At 41.7% G+C, this 19,749-nt stretch overlaps 1 protein-coding gene across 1 annotated transcript in view; it reads left to right on the top strand.

Annotated features, from left to right (window-relative positions):
• Positions 1–9,716, top strand: part of RALYL (RALY RNA binding protein like) — a 585,850-nt gene extending 576,134 nt beyond the window's left edge. The window contains exon 8 of the mRNA XM_059673043.1: positions 8,744–9,716. Coding sequence (XP_059529026.1) covers positions 8,744–8,761 — 18 coding nt within the window. The 3' untranslated portion in view covers positions 8,762–9,716. The remainder of the gene's footprint in view (positions 1–8,743) is intronic.
• Positions 9,717–19,749: the final 10,033 nt, after the last annotated feature.

The following is a 19,749-nucleotide window of genomic DNA, read 5'->3' as shown; positions in this document are numbered from 1 at the left end:
TATATATGCCTGCTTTTATGCCAGTACCATTTTGTTTTTATTACTATGGCCTTGTAGTATAGTTTGATAACAGGTAGCATGATACCTACAACTTTGTTCTTCTTTCTCAAGATTGCTGAAGCTATTTGGGGTCTTTTGTAGTTCCATATGAATTTTTGGAACATTTGCTCTAGTTCTATGAGCTATTCCATTAGTATTTTAATAGGAATTGTGTTTAATCTATAGGTTGCTTTTGGATAGTATGGACTTTTAATGGTATTAATTCTTCCTATTCATGAACACAGTACAGTGGGGCCTTGACTTACGAGTTTAATTCATTCCCAGACCGAGCTCGTTAAGGAGCTCATTGAGGAGCTCGTTAACTCAAATTACTCTATCAATTCAATGCAAAAAATCGGCAGAGAGACAGCTGGTATCTCAAAAAACTCGTTCGTCGGGACACTCGTAAGTCAAGGCCCCATTGTATATGCTTCTACTCATTTGATTCTTCCTCAATTTATTTCTTCACTGTTCTATAATTTTCTGAGCACAGGTCTTTTACCTCCTTCATTAAATTTATTCCTAGGCACATTATTTTTTTGTTGTTATTGCAACTATAAATGGGATTCTTTTCTTAGTTTCTCTTTTTGATAGTTCATTTTTTGTGTATAAAAACACAGCGAGTTCTGAATATTAATTTTGTATCTTGCTACTTTACTGGACTTATTTATCAGTTCTAGTAGTTTTTCTGTGGAGTATTTAGGATTTTCTATATACAGTGTCGTATCATCTTTTTTTAAATTAAATCTTTATTGTTCAGGTTATTACAGTTGTTCCTCTTTTTTCCCCCCATAGCTCCCCTCCACCCAGTTCCCACCCCACCCTCCAGCCTCACCCCCCCCCCTACTGTCCTTATCCATAGGTGTACGATTTTTGTCCAGGCTTTTCCCGCATCCCCCACACCCCTTTCCTCCACAAGAATAGTCAGTCCACTCCCTTTCTATGCCCCTGATTCTATTATAATCACCAGTTTATTCTGTTCATCATCAGATTATTTATTCACTTGATTTTCAGATTCACTTGTTGATAGATGTGTATTTGTTGTTCATAATTTGTATCTTTTCCTTTTTCTTCTTCTTCCTCTTCTTAAAGGACACCTTTCAGCATTTTATGTAATACTGGTTTGGTGGTGACGAACTCCTTCAGCTTTTCCTTCTCTGTGAAGCTCTTTATCTGACCTCAATTCTGAATGATAGCTTTGCTGGATAAAGTAATCTTGGTTGTAGGTTCTTGGCATTCATCACTTTGAATATTTCTTGCCACTCCCTTCTGGCCTGCATAGTTTCTGTTCAGAAATCAGCTGACAGTCGTATGGGTACTCCCCTGTAGGTAACTGACTTTCTTTCTCTTGCTGCTTTTAAGATTCTCTCTTTATCTTCTGCTCTTTGCATTTTAATTATGATGTGTCTTGGTGTGGTCCTCTTTGGATTCCTTTTGCTTGGGGTTCTCTGTGCTTCCTGGACTTGTAAGTCTATTTCTTTCACCAGGTAGGGGAAGTTTTCTGTCATTATTTCTTCAAATAGGTTTTCAATATCTTGCTCTCTCTCTTCTTCTGGCACCCCTATAATTCGGATGTTGGTACGCTTGAAGCTGTCCTAGAGGCTCCTTACACTATCTTCATATTTTTGGATTCTTTTTTCATTTTGCTTTTCCGGTTGGGTGTTTTTTGCTTCTTCATATTTCAAATCTTTGACTTGATTCTTCTGATCCTCTACTCTGCTGTTGGAACTCTGCATAATAACCTTTATTTCAGTCAGTGTATGCTTAATTTCTAGTTGGTTCTTTTTCATAACCTTGAGGGTCTCACTAGATTTCTTGAGGGTCTCACTACATTTATGGGCGGTCTCACCAGACTTTTTGAGGGTCTTACTAAATTTATCGGCAGTTTCTAAAAAGTTCTTGAAAAACCTTAAAAGTGTGGTTTTGAATTCTATATCCAGTAGTTTGCTTTCATCCATTTCTGTCATTTGTGACCTGTTTCTTTGTCTCCGCATTTTTTATGCTTCCCTGTGTTGATAGAGTAGCTTTCTGTGCTAGGTGTCCTATAAGGCCCAGTGGCTCAGCCTCCCCAATTACCTGAGGTGAACACTCTTGGTGCACCCCCTTGTGGACTTTGTGCACAGTCTTGTTGTAGTTAAGCCTTGATTGTTGTAAGTATCACTGGGAGGAATTGACCTCCAGGCCAATTGGCTGTGAGAATCAGCTGTGTCTGCAGTGGGAGAACTTCTGTGCTGGAGACACCCCTCTGGGGCAAGACTTGCTTCAATGGGGCTTTGGTGCTCACTGAGTTTGCCCCCTGAGTGTGTCCTTTATGGATCCGAGGAGCTGCAATCTGGATGGTTCCACTCTGACCACTGGGCACACTGGCTCCTGGATCTCTAAGGAGGTGTTAATCTAGCCTCTGCCTGAGGCTACCCAGCATGAGCTCAGCTGTGAAGCAATGTGAGTTGCTCTGGGGCCTTGGGCCAGCTGCAGTTGGTTGGGAAATTTTCAGATTACAAAGGGCCAGGTCTTTCATATGCAAAAGCTGACGCACAGCTTAGGTGGGGTGGGGGTCCCAGGGGATCAACAGGGTGGAGCAAGCAGCTATGGCTGCCCTCAGAGGCCCTGCTTCTCAGTGTCCTGGCAATCGCTGCAAGCACCTCTGAGAGAAAGCTGCCCTTGAGTTCCGACCAATTCCAGACAGTTCAGTTTCTCCCATATGAATCTGGGTCCCCAGAGACTAGCCCGGAACTGGAGCTCAGAGCTTGAGACTCCCTCCCATTTGAAAAAGACAACCATGTCCTCAGCCGCCAGCCCTCTCCGCGTATGCCTCCGTACCTCTGTACTTTACTTCTGCACCGCACCTCCTCTGAGACTCGGTATGCTTTTCTCTTTCCTTCTATTCATAGAATTTCCACTCAGCCAGCCTTCCTGTGGCTCTGGATGATGTCCGTTCCATCTTTTAGTTGTATTCTTGAAGTGGTTGTGCTAAGCAGCAATCTCTGGTGTTTACCTATGCTGCCATCTTGGTTTTCTCCCTCTGAAAATTTCTTGTTATATCATCTTTAAATAATGACAGTTTTACTTCTTCCTTTCCAATTGGGATGCCTTTTATTTCTTCTTCTTATTTGATCACTGTGGCTAGGACTTCCAGTACTATGTTGAATAAGAGTGGTGAAAGCAGACATCCCTGTCTTGTTCCTGATTAAGGGAAACACTTTCTGGTTTTGCCCATTGAGTACTGGCTGTGAGTTTGTCACAAATGGCCTTTATTATGTTGAGGTTTGGTCCCTCTATTCCCACTTTGACCAAAACATATTTCAAAACCCTTATTTAAAAAGTAACCACCAGAGGCTATGGCACAATTGGTCATAAATAAGATAATGTTCAATTTTCAATTTCTTAGACATCTATTACAGTTCTGGGGTTCTTTTATAATCACGAAAATCCAAGGGACTACATGACCCGAGATCTCCTCTGAATTGCCCAGGAGTCCATGTTGCCCAGGATGACTTGAATGCTCAGAGCCTTTAGATAATATCCCCATGCATTTTAATATTTGGAAATTAACTCTACTTCTCAAATAAACTGATTAAAAACCAAGGATTTATTAGTAGAACAATAGCTTATGCTTTCCTTTCCTTGTTCTCTCAGATTAATTTCACTCAATTTTAAAGATGAAGCTACTTTATTATATTCTAATTTTTTATTGATGTATACAGTAAATTTATTTAAATTAAAAAAGAATTACTAAATAGCCATGATCACCTTTCCCAAGCTATTCTGAATGACCAGGAGTTAACTGTACAATTTCCAAGTGCTTTTTAAATTAAACCTCTGCATCAATCAATTCTAAATCACATTTTACTGTTAGATAGGAAATTATTTTTAAAATAGTTCCTCTTTTGGTTCCAAAACTAATTTTCTAAAGAACTGTAGGAAGCAGTAAAATGTGTGAAATTTCCAATTTCATAATAATCTTAGCATTAATCATCATTTGGCTTCTAGACCTGGAATTAACTTAAGCAATTTGGAGTACTACCTGAAAATTATCATTATCTTTTCCAGCATTGGGAGTAACTAAAGGTTGCTAGACATTATACAGGGTGGGCAAAATTAGACGCACAGATATTCATATGGAAAATAACACAATGATTAATAAGTGATAATACTAGAATAAACTGTTTTGAGTACTTACAACTGTAAATCTACATTTGCCCCACCCTGTGTAATTAGCATGACAAAGCAGAAATCTATGCCCAATAAAACACAAGTTATGCACCAAGTAAAGTTACTATAACTTATCAGTTCAACAAGTCAGATATGATTTTCAGGGAGCCCAAAACGCGTGAACACAGTCACAGTTATTTTCAGAAAGTATCAGGGAACAATTTGGGGGAAAAAATTAAAGAAATGTTAATATATGTGCAACAGAACATCCAAAGTCTGGTAATTACATAATTGACTAATATGATTAATTTTTCTCAGTATTAAATTACTTAAATTTTTATACAGATATCTTATATAATAAAACCCTAATATGCAAATCGACCAAACAATGGAATGACCAGTTGTTATGATGCGCACTGATTACCAGGGGGCAGATGCTCAATGCAGGCGCTGCCCCCTGGTGGTCAGTGTGCTCCCACAGGGGGAATGCCACTCAGCCAGAAGCCAGGCTCATGGCTGGGAGCCTTTCCCGCCCCTGCTGGAGGCAGGTGGTAAGGAACGAGGGGTCCCAGACTGTGAGAGCCCTGGTCTGCAAGAGGGATGTCTGACTGCCAGCTTAGGCCTGATTCCTTCCCCACCCCCCCCCTTTCCCCACCCCCCGGGGAATCAGGCCTAAGCCACCAGGCAGACATCCCCCAAGGGGTTCCAGACTGTGAGAGGGTGTAGGCCTGGCTGAGGGAGCCCCCCACCCCCCAGTGCAAGAATTTTGTGCACCAGGCCTCTAGTTTTAAATAAAATTATGTAACCCACTTTAGATAATTTTACTCTAAAGTTAATTTTGTTTCTTAATCAAATGCATTTTTACAACATAAAAGGTCCTTTTTGATGCATATTTTCAATAAGTTTTTAATTAACATGGTTTGAATTAGCTCAAGATAGAACTTTACAAAATCCAGGCAGCTCTGTTTCAAATCCAGGGAAGGTAGTTGGTGGGTCCTGTGCAAGTCGTCACACATCCTCAGTAACTCTACGCCTTTCCTCCTGTGCATCACCAAACACCTGTGTACCTGCACACCACAGGTGAGTTCACCTGTGCTAGTTACTGCTAGGCCCAGTCTGCCTCCCTACTGTCCTCTTTCCCAACTGGGCAGAGAGGAACAGTAGGGAAACCATGGGTCTTACATAGAGCAGCTGGGGTTGGGTTCAGTCATGACACTCTCTGATCCAAGAATTGATGAATAATATGAGGATGACTCTTGCCCAACTACCTGCTTCATGTGTTTATAATAAAGAACAATGAGCATATACATGTCAAGTGTTTTCTAAATTTCCACACACTATGCCAATGAATGCATTACTGTGAGGATTGTGGCCCATGCTCACAGTCTTAGCCCAGATTCTAAGAATAACCCAAACCTACTCCCAAGTTACAGGCATGTTCCTTAGCCTCAGTTCAGCAATCCAGATGCCTCGGTCTCTAAGACATTCTTGCTGTTTCTCTTGCCATGAGCTTACTACAATAACTTAGGTTTGTTCTAATAACCAGGTCCTGCTTTATTCCTGGGAACACTGGGGCCCCCCAAAAAAATACAAATAAATCAACACAAGGAAGTCTTATCCTTCAGAGTCCTGCTTCAGTGTTCTAACAGCAGTCCACCTCCCCTGGATTTGAGGTCTGCCTTTCTCTCTCTTGCCAACTTAGGAACTCTGACCTGAATCCATGTCCCACAGACAAGACACTCCTGACACTTCCATTCCTCCCCAATTCTTCCAGGCTACCTGGCTTGTTGCCTCACTCTCTAGGTTTTGGCTCAATTTATTTACTTAAGCCATTTAGCAGTATTTGACTCAAGGTAACAGATTCTTTTCCAACCATATAAAAACTAGAGGCCCAGTGCACAAAAATTTGTGCATTGGGGGTGGGGGTGGTCTCTCAGCTCAGCCTGTGCCCTCTCACAGTCTGGGACCCCTCGGGGGATGTCCACCTGTTGGCTTAGGCCCGCTCCCCGGGGGAATAGGCCTAAGCTGGCAGTCAGACATCCCTCTGGCAGCCCGGGAGCCCTCAGGGGATGTCCACTTGCCAGCAGGGATCAGGCCTAAGCTGCAGTCAGACATCCTTAGCACTGCTGAGGAGGTGGGAGATTCTCCTTCCACCACCACTGTGCTGGCAGCTGGCAGCCTGGCTTGTGACTGAGCAGAGCTCCCCCTGTGGGAGCGCACTGACCACCAGGGGGTATATCCCGCATTGAGCGTCTGCCCCCTGGTGGTCAGTGTGTGTCATAGTGACCAGTCATTCCCAGTCGTTCTGCTGTTAGCGTCAATTTGCATATTACCTTTTTATTATATAAGATGGAGTCTTGTGAGGTTGAGTTCTGTGTTCCTTGAGAGAATGAAGCCAGACCTGCACAGCTGTTAGCTGATCATGGAGGAAGATGCTTCTTCTTCTTCTTCTTCTTCTTCTTCTTCTTCTTCTTCTTCTTCTTCTTTTTATTGATTTCAGAGAGAGAGGGAAAGGGTGGGGAAGAGAGAGAGAGAGGCATTAATTTTTTGTTCCACTTAGCTATATACTCATTGGTTGATTCTTGTATGTGCCCTAACTGGGGATTGAGCCCACAACCTTGACATATCAGGGAGAACTACCCAACCAGGGCAATGGTGCTGCTTTTTGGTTGGGAGGTTAGACAAGGTCTCTCCATGGTCCTAGGTCACCTGTTCACTGAGTTGCCCTCCATAGACTCCTGTTTTCCTGCCCTTGGAGTGCCAAACGTGTTTCTTTCAGTTGGACACTTTTTTCCCATTGGCTGATTTAATAAATTTCCATTATGTTCTAGTCAGATCTCAAAGACCCAGAAATCTTCGGCCTTTCTTAGTGCCATGGTTCATCTCTGCCCTAATCATTTAAGTCTTCATTTTAGAGTTAAATTCTCAGAAGATGACCTGATGGTCTTTCCAAGCATCTGGCAGGTTATTACACTTTTGTTTTCTCCTAGTTTTCTGTCCCCTGCCCCCGTACTCTAATGGCCATCAACTCAGGAATGAGACTCTTAAGCCACCAAGAACCACACAGTGACGTGGTAGCCTTCATTTGTCACCATCCCAGGGAGTCACTAGGCATGGGGTTTTGATTCCATTACAGCTTTGCTGATGTGATTCTTTCAGTCTAAAAGTAGAGCCCTGGCCGGGCAGTTGGTTAGAGCATCATCTTGATATGGCAGGTTTTGTTCTAGGTCTTATATCTAGGTCTTTGATCCATTTTGAGTTAATTTTTTTTTAAAGGTGACGAATCACAATCTAATTTCCTTGTTTTGCGTGTGGCTTTCCAATTTTCCCTGCACCATTTATTGAAGAGGTTTTCTTTTCTCCATTGTATGTTTTTTGCTTCTTTGTCAAAAATTATTTGCCCATTTACATGTGTGTTTACTTCTGGGCTCTCAGTGCTATTCCATTGGTCTGTGTGTCTTTTTTATGCCAATATCATGCTGCTTTGGTGATGGCCACTTTGTAGTCAGGGAATCTGATACCTCCCACTTCGTGTTTTTAACAGTCAGTGAAATGGGTATAGGAGGAAAGTACCACAACATAAAGGCCAGATATCACAAACCCTCAGCCAATATCATATCAATGGTGAAAAACTGAGAGCTTTTCCTCTAAGATCAGTAACAAGACAAGGATGCCCATTCTCATCACTTTTATTCAATATATGTAGTTCTGGAAGTTCTAGCCAGAGCAATCAGTCAAGAGAAAGAAATAAAAGACATCCAAATTGGAAAAAAAGTAAAATTGTCCCTTTTTGCAGACAAAATGATTCTTTATATAGAAAACCTAAAGACTCCACCAAAAAAAAAATAGTAGAAACAATAAACAAATACAAGTAAAGTTTTAGGATACAAAGTCAATGTACAAAAAGCCATTGTGTCTCTATATACTAACAATGAAATTTCAGAAATAGAAATGAAGAGAACAATTCCTTTTGCAATTCCTACAGAAAGAATAAAATACCTAGGAATAAACTTAACAAGGGATGCGAAGGCCCGATATATTGAAAACTACACAGCGTTATTTAAAGAAATGGAAGAAGACACAAAGAAATGGAAAGATAGTCTGTGTTTATGGATTGAAAGAGTCAACATAGTTAAATGGCCGTCTACCACCAGGACTGTGACTCAGATCAGGACCCGAGCTGGCTGCTCATCCCGGACACAGATCTGGGATCGCTGCTCACAGCCTCTCACAGGGGAAGTGCTGAGGCCCGTCCTGGCGGACAACAGAGGTCCTGAGCATCCCCATTGCTTCCCTAGACCAGAGCTCATGCTGGAAAGTAATTGCCATCTCAGGCACGAAATTCGCTGGACTTTACAAAAGCATAGCGCGCTCTCAGTGTGAACGGGCTCAGGGTTGCCTTCACAGAGCACCTGGAGACCCGGCGTCCCTAAAGACCCAGTGCTCTTTTCGCCTCCCCTCTTGGAGCCTCAGCATCTAACTCACACATGCGCGAGCTACCAGCAACGGGACACTGTCGCTGTATTTTAAAATGCTCTTTTTCTTGTCTCAGTTTCTACAGATAAAGTGATCTGAATGAATGAATGAAGCCACGAAGCAGAAAGAGGCGTTCTGACAACCCCAGAGATGTCAGAGGAGATTCCTTACTGGAGAGCAACATCTTTGGTTCAATTTACATAAAAACCCAAATAAATAAAATGGACAGTATTGTTCAGTCTTAGAAATTCCATTTCTTCTATGTTCTGAGCTGTATAATTGTCAGATTTTTATGGTTTAGATTGTAAATGTGTGTTTCCCTTTGCTAATTATGTTTGGGTTGTTGTTGTTGTTTGTCTTAAAAATCTTAAAATGTGAAGGATATTATGAATGGGGAGGGAGACACTATATACAAATGTATATTTGTAAAAGCTATTTTTATGATTAGCATGTTTCACCATTGATCATATATAAAGTCGGGTGATATTGCAATTCTATGTTTAAAGCTTATTCCCAACAATGTTATGTAAGAAAAGATACATCATATGCTAGTTTTTGTAATTTATTTTTAATTTATAGTTTAAAGTACTTCAGATCATAAGGATAAAATACTTGAAAAGGTTATATTTCTGCCCTATATGCGCACCATTTTTACTCATAAGGAATGCAACTATTTCAGATGTGAGGCAAGAGCTAAAGGTGTCGGCGTGACCTGTGGTTGAGTTCAGCGTCCCTCTCCTCTCCTGGATGGGATGACCCTGCTCTCACCCAACCCACAGTCAGGGGCGGGAGAGCCCGGGGCAGGTGTCAGTGTGAGTGCAGGTGAGAATGCGGAGGGATGGTCTCGTCTTGGACCCACGCGTGTACCTGAGTGCCAGCATCGTCCATCTCCTGCAACCAGGAGCCCCCCCCCCCCCCACCCGAGCATCGCCAGTGTTCTCCGAAGCGAGCTGCCACCTTGTGCTGTGGAAATGGAAGAGCCCAACCTCACAGCCTGGGAGAGTTCAGCACATAATTTCTTAATAAATTCTGTTTCTTTTCAAACAAAAGTGGTGTATGGCTTTCCTTTGGGGAGCTCTAAGGTGTAATATTCAGTTTGTGTTTGTAAGTCACTGGAATGCCACGAAGTCAGTGCCATAATGAGAGCAGCATGATTTACTGACACGCAAGCCGTGTGCCCCACATGCCCGTGCTCTTCGTGTGGGAACTTGGGGAGCAGGTAGATGTGCCTGGGAGAGGATGCCGATGGGGTGGGCCTCAGTCCTGCCCGGAGTCACACTCTGCTCTCCGTTTCTCCAAGGCATGCTTTCTTATCCAAATATAGAAATGTTAAGAAAGTTATTCAGGATAAGAAAGAAAACTACATTCACATAGGTAGTTATGCCCAACTCGAACTTCACCACTCAGCATGCAAGTTTCTCAGGACAGAGCAGAGAGGAGATGTGATGTCACCGGGTCACATGGGAGGAAGGCTCCTGTTTACAGAGACACTGAGCTAAGTCAGGTGCTTCCTCTTATCTTCCTCAAGCTAATTTATCATCTTTCTCTATGTCTTTCAAATACCAATAATGAAAATTATACAATTCACCCAACAAACGGTATTACCCAAAATGGAAACAGTGAAAACATCAATCAGAAACTTGCACACTAGAATTCGGGCCTGGGTTCCAGTTCTCCCCCGGGAAGGTGTGAAACCCAGAGTGGCGCCTGGAGGACTTGTGATGCTCCCACCGGGTCCCGAAGCTGGAATGAGCATGCGCGAGTTTCTAGAGGAGAAAACCAGCTGAGTGATCTTTGCTGCCGAATAGCCGTGTTCCAGGAAGGAAGTGTGTCGCAGATGCTGTTAGGAAACACGTGTGGGTCCTTTCCCAACATGCTATTTGTCTGTCCTTGCGGTAGTAATAAACGATATAACATATAATCTAGCATTATCATAAATTCAGAGACTCATACTTTCCCAGACATTCTTTAACTATTCTCACAATGGGATGAAGAGTTAAAATGGGTAGAATTACTCTCTATTATTGAAGTTCACTTTCTCCCATCAGGCCTTGAAGTTGGACACCGTGGGTCTTTCCCTGTATTCATTACCCATCCCTGGCTTCAGCATTTCTTTTGATGACAAAGGTGAGATAAAATATATGCCAGACCAACCAACTATAGGTTATTTGGGATTATAATCCCTGAAGGTTTAGTTTAATAAACTGAAAGGAAGCTTTTAGGAGATGAGGAAAGCATGGACTCCTTCGAACTCCATATAATAACAGCCCCATAAAAAAAAGATGGGGGAGCGGGAAGCAAAGGGACATTACTCACTGCATTTAGTTCAGGAAAAATGTGGGAAAACAGGCCCCTGCTTGAGAAGCTGGGTCACTGGTCACTGGTGACAATGTGAAGGGAAATGAAAATTTTGCTCCCATCATCTGAAAATGATCCTTTTGTTGAAAAGTAGAAATACACACTACAGTGAGATAAAAATGAAGCAGAAATAAAGAGGAAACTGTTTTAAAGTTCAGAGAACAGGAGTGACAAGCACAAAGGGCTGTAGAACTCTGATAGGAAGTATAAGTGCAGGAGCCTGGCCTGCAGTCGCTGGGGGACTCATGCACCTTGTGGACCAGGCGCTCACCAGCTCTGGGTCCCACGGCCGCCTGGCATGGAAACGCAGGCATCGCAGGCCAGGCCTCCTGACTTCTCAGACCAGGTAGACATCAGAGGGCCAAACGGGAGAGCCTGAGGTTTTGTTTTAATGTGAATCTGAAGGTGAATGAAATCATGTCTGGGATTTATGTCCAGGACTTAATAGTTGTAAAGTTTAAAAAGTAAACTTACGCCGAAACCGGTTTGGCTCAGTGGATAGAGCGTCAGCCTGTGGACTGAAAGGTCCCAGGTTCGATTCCGGTCAAGGGCATGTACCTGGGTTGCGGGCACATCCCCAGTAGGAGATGTGCAGGAGGCAGCTGATCGATGTTTCTCTCTCATCGATGTTTCTAACTCTCTATCTCTCTCCCTTCCTCTCTGTAAAAAATCAATAAAATATATTTAAAAAAAAAAAAAGTAAACTTACAATAATAAGAAACAACAAATTCAGGATTATCTCTGGTGAGAAAAGGGAGAGTAGAATAGGAGTATTCAATAACACCCATAATATTTAATTTATTAGGAAAATAATTGACACAAATGTTTTGAATGAAACAAATATCAAAAGTTAAAGTTTTGATAAAAGTAAGTGTAAACTACATTGGAAGTTCCCATCTTTCCAAACTAGGCGTCCTGGGGTCTGATGGGAAAATTCTGTTTGAAAATGCCACACCCAGCACACCTGGGTCACCGCAAGGACAGACAAATAGCATGTTGGGAAAGGACCCCCACGTGTTTCCTGAATTCCTAAAAACACTCTGGAATGACTACCTGAAATATTATACCACAGGATTAAAAACAAAAGTGCAAGCAACACTTAAAGAAAAAATATCTAATGATGACCACTGAATTCAATAAATCAGAGTTGTGTGTGCATAATTGTTGCAATGATATTTATAACACGGAATGTAAAAATAGCAAACAAAAACATTCTAAAAAAAATGATTAAAAAAAACATGATTAAAAAAAAACATGTGTAAATATAACTGCTGTTAACACACTGATTAGGAAAGGTCAAGAGAGGAAATAGGCCAAACCTCATCTTATTGTGGAGGAAAAGAGGCCACACACTAAACTGACAAGCTTGGGGAGACCTACGTGGCAAGCCCTGCAAACTCAGAGACCTGAAGTGACCACATAGGATGGTCTAAACACAAAACTTCTTAACAAAAAGCGGGTCATGGAGGGTAGTCATATCCTAGGCCTCTATGTCCCTGACAAAGGTTGTCTTTTTGCATCTAAGATAATATACCTTTGGAATGTCAGGGTAATTTCCCCTCCAGACCTTCAGGGCGCAGTCTCAGAACAAGAGACCACTGAACCCTCCTTGTTATCTTGGCCCCTGCGCACCATCTCTCTGCTGTAAATGTTATTGCTAACTCTCCCGTGCCCACCAGTGTAAAAGAAGTATGTGTGTCTCCGTTCTATTCTTTATCCAATCCCAGAGGTTTCCCCACTTTGCTTTCTCCCACTTCCTCGATCTATCACCATTGGATTTCATGTAACCCCCTAACACCTCCTCCTTTGATTCTAATGTATCAAATAATGTGCAGAACTGCCATTCTCTGGAACATTTTTCTCAATCCATTGAAATTTTGCTTCCTGGCAATTGTCAGTTTGGCTTAAATAAACTCACAAAGATTCTATACAGGTTTGGACGTTTCTTACGTCAACACTCTACAGGTCTATTCACCCAACAAACAGTGACTGAGCACCCACCATGTGTCAGGCACTCCTGTCGGTCCTTGGGATACACCAGTGAATAAAGGAGATGGAACCCCACCTTGGTGACATTTCAAATCTTGGTATTTCTCTATGACCCAATAGAAAGGTGCTAGTTCACTTCTTCAGCAGTGGTGATGTCATCCTGAGTCTAGCAGAAACTGGTGAGGTGACAATTCTGCTTTCTCCCCTTTGGGAAAAAACTGTGATCATCAGCCCCCCAGGCGTGGACCACCCTTTAAGGTCAGGACCTAAACCGAGGTCCACCTTCCCAGTGCTGTTGGTGCCAATAGAACGAGACTGAGTTGGGTAAAGCAGAACAGAAATTCTATTCCTTGATGAAGAACATGGTGAGCTCATGCTCTCAGGGCACTTCTTCCAACTGGGTGGAGCCGCTGTCTTGGGTGTGGCCATGGCACCTGAAAGATGCTTAGTCATCTTCTTTGCACATGACACCCCACCACCAACTTGGTCTTTGCACTCGGCTCCTCAGTCTTACTCTTCATTTTGGGTCGGCAAAAGGGTTCCTGTAAGCAAGCTTAATTCATGACATAGTTTAAATATTGATAAACATTATGGTCTTCTAGATAATAGCCCAGTGACAAGGGCAGGAGGATTAATGAGAAAGTTGCATGGGCATCCATTGCATCTACTTCTGCTCTGAGTAGCCATCTCTTTCTGGTGCATTCTGCACCTTTGACCAGACTAGGATATTATATTATAGCAATGTATTTGTGTCATCTCTGCTGGCTAATGCATAACACAACTGCAATCCTACAATGACTAAATGGCTAATAAACATGAGATTGCACATTAAAGTAACACTGAGATTCTGTTTTACAACTATAAAAATAGCAAATATTGAAGCCTTATAATATTCAGTTGTGATTAGGATGCAGTGTGTGTGTGGAGGGGTAAGCTCTTAAATTATGATATTTAAGAACTCCCTTAAAATGCTAATGGGAGTAGAAATAGGCAAACTTTCTGGAAATGAATTTGACAATATAACACAGTATGCTGTAAGAGCATTAGCAAATTAAATAATCATTAAAATTATAATTGTGTAGAACTTCTAATGACATGGTGGAAAGTTTAGGATTAAAGAAGAATAAAAATTGTGTATATGAGATTCCTACACTTTTATAAAGAAAAGGATAAAAATTATGTATATGGGATTCCTTCACTTTTATAAAGAAAAGGAATTGTGAAATTGTTGTAACTGACTTTTTTCTCCATCTTTACACTTTTCTGAACTTTGAATATATTCAGGTTTTGGTAACTGGAAGAAGGTATTATTTGCAGAAATGGGTGAATCAAGAAGAGATTGGGAGATAATGTATTTTATTTTAAACATGTTGGATTTAAGAGAATATCAACACATCCAATACAAAATTTCTTAGCATAAAGTGGACTAACTAGTATGATAGTGACCAGACCTTAAAAGTGCTGTTTTGGAAGCCATCCATAGAGACATGGTGAAAAGCTGAAGGAATGACTAACACCCTCAATAACTTGGAACAGAAAAGACCAAGGGGCTAGAACCTCTTGAAATCTCACTGGCAGGAGTAGAGAAGGTAGGGAAGTTGGTGAACCACAGTACCCCTACTATAGAAACTTAGCAGGACAAGTTGATTTCACTGTACTGAAAACTGTTGTACTAAACCACAGATGGTCATGTTATAACACCCCTACAATTGCAGTAAGTGATCTATCAAGAAAAATAATCAGCAGACTTCAACAGCTTGTTGTAAAGTGTTGCAACTATTCCTAAACGTCTGAGATGACGCCTTCCTGGGGTCGGGGACATCACAAAGAATGTTTCCAATTATCACAGATGACAATGCACCATCCCCCTGGCAGCTCACATCCTCTCTAGGATGATTCATCTTTGACTCTCAGATCTCAGGCTCAATTCCCACTTCTTAATTTCTCTTTGGAAACCAACACCTAGGGTAACATTGAGTAGAAAAAGAAGATCATATTTGCTGGCTAAATTAAGGAGCAGAAGAAGAGGTCAAGAGAATAAATCAAAAGCCCATAAAATATGCTAAGTTGACTTATTGGCAATGGAAGAAAGATGAAGTTTTGGTGCCATTCTAGTAATTCAGACCTCCTAGTCTGTCCAAGAAAAAGTCAAATGAGGGTTCAGCCTCCATATGTCCTTCACACACACATACACGCACGCACATGCACACACACACATGCACAATTTTGTCAAAGAAATCTCTAAAGATCATTTATTGGAAAAATGTCCAAAATTATTAGCTTGTTCCATGTACGTACCCAGGTTACGTACCTCCGGGAGGGTCTGGTCTATAAGTGAAACTAGTCCAATGAGAGATATAGTTTCCCTGCCTATTTTGGTCATTTATGAAAAGCCAGATAACCTGAAATCTGCTTAAAATATGCCTTCTGAGCACAGTCCTGCCCACAACTCTGCCCCAGGACCAACAGCTGATGCTGAGCTCCTTTGCAAGTTGTGACCGGAAGCCACCATGGGTTTCGGCGTTCTGACTCCTTGCTATATATATAATTACCACCACTGGGGCCAAACGAATTGTAAACGTTTAGAAAGAGCCCCTTGGTTCTCTCAGCCTCAATCCTCTCTGATCGCCTCCAAACAAACAAAGAGCATCTCTGAGATTAGGTTGGCTCTCAATGTTCTGTTCCAGTGAAAGCTTTGATGTTGAAATCCACGCCACACCCCCCCCCCCCGCCCCCACAGTCCTTCCCCTTCATTGTGTTCTGTCTACATTGCTTTCAGACTGCTTCAAAATCCCAGTTTCAGCCTTATGCCTGGGAGAAAATATTATTAACTGTGGAATGATTTTTGTTTGTTTGTTCAGCGCTGAGGCCAAAAGCACCTACTCTTCACAGACAAATGAGAAAAATTTGAATGGTCTTTGGACAATTCATCCTGAGTCTATGCAGAAGACTAGCTTTCTCTTTCCTTTCCTGAGTTATTTTTGCTAATGCATTTTTTTTCTTCTTACTGTAGGATTCAAAGCAATTCAACGAGATTAGTTCATTGTAGTTAATATAAAAAACTTGATCTTCTGAAAAGTGCTAAAACCAGGATCAAGAACTCCCAGACCCCAAATATATTTTTACAGACCTTTGTTCATTTTGATACTTTTTTACAACATCTGAATGGTCACACCATGCCAGCCTGAAATTAAGGAGTCCTTTACTGCCCTGGCAGGTATGGCTCAGTTTTGGTTAGCATTATACTAATCCCCAGTTCGGTTCCCGGCCAGGACACATGACAGAGTTTCGGGTTCAATCCCCAGTAGGGAATGTACAGGAGGCAGCTGATGGGTATTTCTCTCTCCCTCTCCCTTCCTCTCTCTCTAAAAAATCAATAAAAACATATTTATAAAAAATAATAAAGAAACCTCTATCATTTCAGTACATTTTTCAGTTTACCAATCTGCAGCCTTTTCCAGCAAATAGAACACAGATTCTTGCCACCTGAATCTCTCTGATGCACACATAGGATTACACCACTTTCCTTGTTTAAAAAAATACAGTTTGCCATGGACTAAGTCCTCAATCCAGCATTTATGGTCCAGAGAAATCTGGAATCAACATACACACCTGGGCTTCCCTTTCCCCACTTCCCTCTGTGTTGTTCGCAAAGACCAACACACATTAGCCTCTCCTTCATTTCCGTGGAATTAAACACATACTTTTAATGTTCATATAGTAGCCATTGTAATGGACACACTATCTGGCTGGAAAGCTTCGCTCTGCTCTGGCTGCTGGCGGTGCTCATTTTATTCAATAAAGCTGTGCATGCACCTGGTTTACACCCACCCCCTTCATTAGGACCCCAGTGGGCACTGCCGGTCATTGCTGATTCGCTCGCACAGCCTGGCTCTCAAGGCCAGGGGTCCTCTCCTGGTAGGCTGTGCACATGCTCACTGGTTCACAGCAGGCCCAGGGATGCGGATTCAACTCTCTTATTAGGACTCCTCCTCAGCCCTTCCTTTCTATGGCGGTAAGCACAGCCCGCCTATGGGACTGCACTAGGCCGCCTCTCACACCTAATTCAAACCACCCTTGAGTTAGCAAACATCTACCAACACTGTAATGCTGTAGTCATGAAAATGTTTCTGATGCTCAGTTGGGTCAAACTGTAGATCTTATTGTCTTGCTAATGCCATCAGCCAAGCACGTGCATTGTAAACAATGAATGAGATTAGACTCATTTCCTTACATGATCAGCAAAAGTTGATTCCTTACAAGAGTTTGCAGAGCTTGGAAATGGTAAATTTCCTCTTTCTCATGGGCCAATCGAATTGCCACTGTCACTTTTATGTGTAATTGAAGTCAAACGACGAGACTGTTCTCCATGAGCATTTATTGAACACTTGTTGCATGTACATCCCTACCTAATGGACCAATACTGAAAAGCAGTTCAAAGCAGAGTTCAAGCTACAGCCTCAAAAAACAACAAAAACAAAAAAACAAAAAAACAAGTAAGAACTGTTCTCAGTTTAGCTTCCAGGAAAAGGGCTTCCCTCTGAAACGCAGAAGAGTCAAGGATATCCGTGTGTGGGGACCGGAAAGAGACCTACCAGGACAGAAATCCAGCTGCCACCTAAAGGCAAAAAGGTCGGACCCATCGGGAGGCCCACTCCTGGGGACCCATCGGGAGGCCCACTCCTGGGAACCCCTTCTGCGCGAAGGACCTCAGGACTTGGGAGGCCTGAGGACGGCTTAGTGAGATAATGTTCCCTCGCCGTGGTTCCTACCCGGAATTCCTGAGTGACAGTTTCAGCAGGTGTTGGGGCACATTTTGGTGAAATGCATGTGACTCCTTGGGAGCCTCCATGTGGAGGCAGGTGATTCAAATGCAGGTGACCTGTGAGGCCCTGAGAAGTGGGTCAACCTGTGAAGCAAATGCTATGTGAAGGGCTCCTTTTTGGTGAGTTAACAAAGGGGCTCCAAGCCGTGGGCCAGTGCATGTTCTGAGAGTAGTGACAGGGCTCCAGCCACAGCCTTTTGTGTATTATGTGGACAAAGACGAAAAAAGGATTCTCTGGAAAGTAAGCTCACAGGGTGACCTGGTCATAAATGTTTAAAGGGGCAGGTCCTGGTGGGAGTCTTGACCTGAGGAATATAACTTTTAGTAAAAGGTTGTCTTTGCCTTAAGCCAGCCCTGTCCATTGTTTCTGTGCATCCTGGTTAAAACACTTGGGAATAAATCAAAATCACCCTCCAGAGAGCACATAATCTTGTTAACTAACCTGTAATCCAATCCCTGCCTTGCTTTCTCCCACCTTTCTATAATCCTCTCATTCAAATGCATAAAAGCAGCTGCAAAACTGTTATTCTCCCAGGCTTTTGAGATCTTGCTCCCAGGCCTATGTGGTCAGTTTGCTCAAACTCTTATAAAAATTTTCTACAGCTCCATGAAAAAACTACGAGATTTAATAAATGAATTTGGCAATGTAGCAGGATACAAAATCAACACCCAAATATCGATGGCTTTTTTATACACCAATAATGAATTCTCAGAAAGAGAAACTAAACAAACAATCCCATTTACCATTGCAACAAAAAATTAAGATAGTTAGGAATAAACTTAACCAAGAAGATAGAAGACTTTTACTCACAAAACTATAGAACGTTGAAAAAAGAGATAGAGAAAGACATAAACAAGTGGAAGAATATATACTGTTCATGGGTTGTCCATACTACCCAAAAGCAATCTACAGATTCAATGCAATCCCTATTAAAACACCAACAGCATATTTCACAGAGCTATAACAAATACTCTAAAAATTTATATGGAACCAAAAAAAGAGACCCTGAATAGCTGTAGCAACCTTGAGGAAGAAGAACAAAGTGGGAGGAATCACAAAACCAGATTTCAAGTTATACTATAAAGCCACCATATTCAAAACAACCTGCAACTAGCACAAGAACAGGCATATAAACCAATGAAACAGAACAGAGAACCCAGATATCAACCCAAGCCATTATGCTCAACTAATATTTATTTGACAAAGGAGGCAAGAATATACAATGAAGTCAAGACAGTTTCTTCAATAGATGTTATTGAGAAAACTGGACAGATACATGCAAAAATATGAAACTAGACCACCAACTTACAGCATACACAAGAATAAACTCAAAGTGGATAAAAGACTTAAATGTAAGTCATGAAACCATAAAAGCCCTAGAAGAAACCATAGGCAGCAAAATCTCAGACATCTCTCGTAGCAATATGTTTATGGTTACATCTCCTAGGGCAAAAGAAACTAAGGAAAAAGTAAACAAATGGGACTACATCAAAATAAAAAGCTTCTGCACAGCAAAAGAAACCATCAACAAAATGAAAAGGAAGTCCACTCTATGGGAGAACATATTTTGCCAATGATACATCTGACAAGGTGTTAATTTCCAAAATATATAAGGAACTCTTACAACTTAACAAAAGGAAGACAATCCAATTGAAAAATGGGCAAAGGACCTAAATAGACACTTCTCCAAAGCGGACATACAAAAGGCCAAGAGACATATGAAAAAATGTTCAAACTCACTGATTATCAGAAAGATGCAAATTAAAACAATGAGGTATCACCTCACACCTGACAGAAAGACTACCATTCACAAATCAATGTAGAGAAAAGGGACATATGTACTACTATTTGTAATACTTCAAAAAGAAAATAAAAAAATAAAAAATAAATTTAAAAAAAATAGCAGGAA

Source organism: Myotis daubentonii, chromosome 17 (assembly GCF_963259705.1).
Source record: "Myotis daubentonii chromosome 17, mMyoDau2.1, whole genome shotgun sequence".
NCBI lineage: Eukaryota > Metazoa > Chordata > Mammalia > Chiroptera > Vespertilionidae > Myotis > Myotis daubentonii.
Note: the sequence above shows the minus strand (reverse complement) of the source record. Positions and strands in the feature narration are given on the sequence as shown.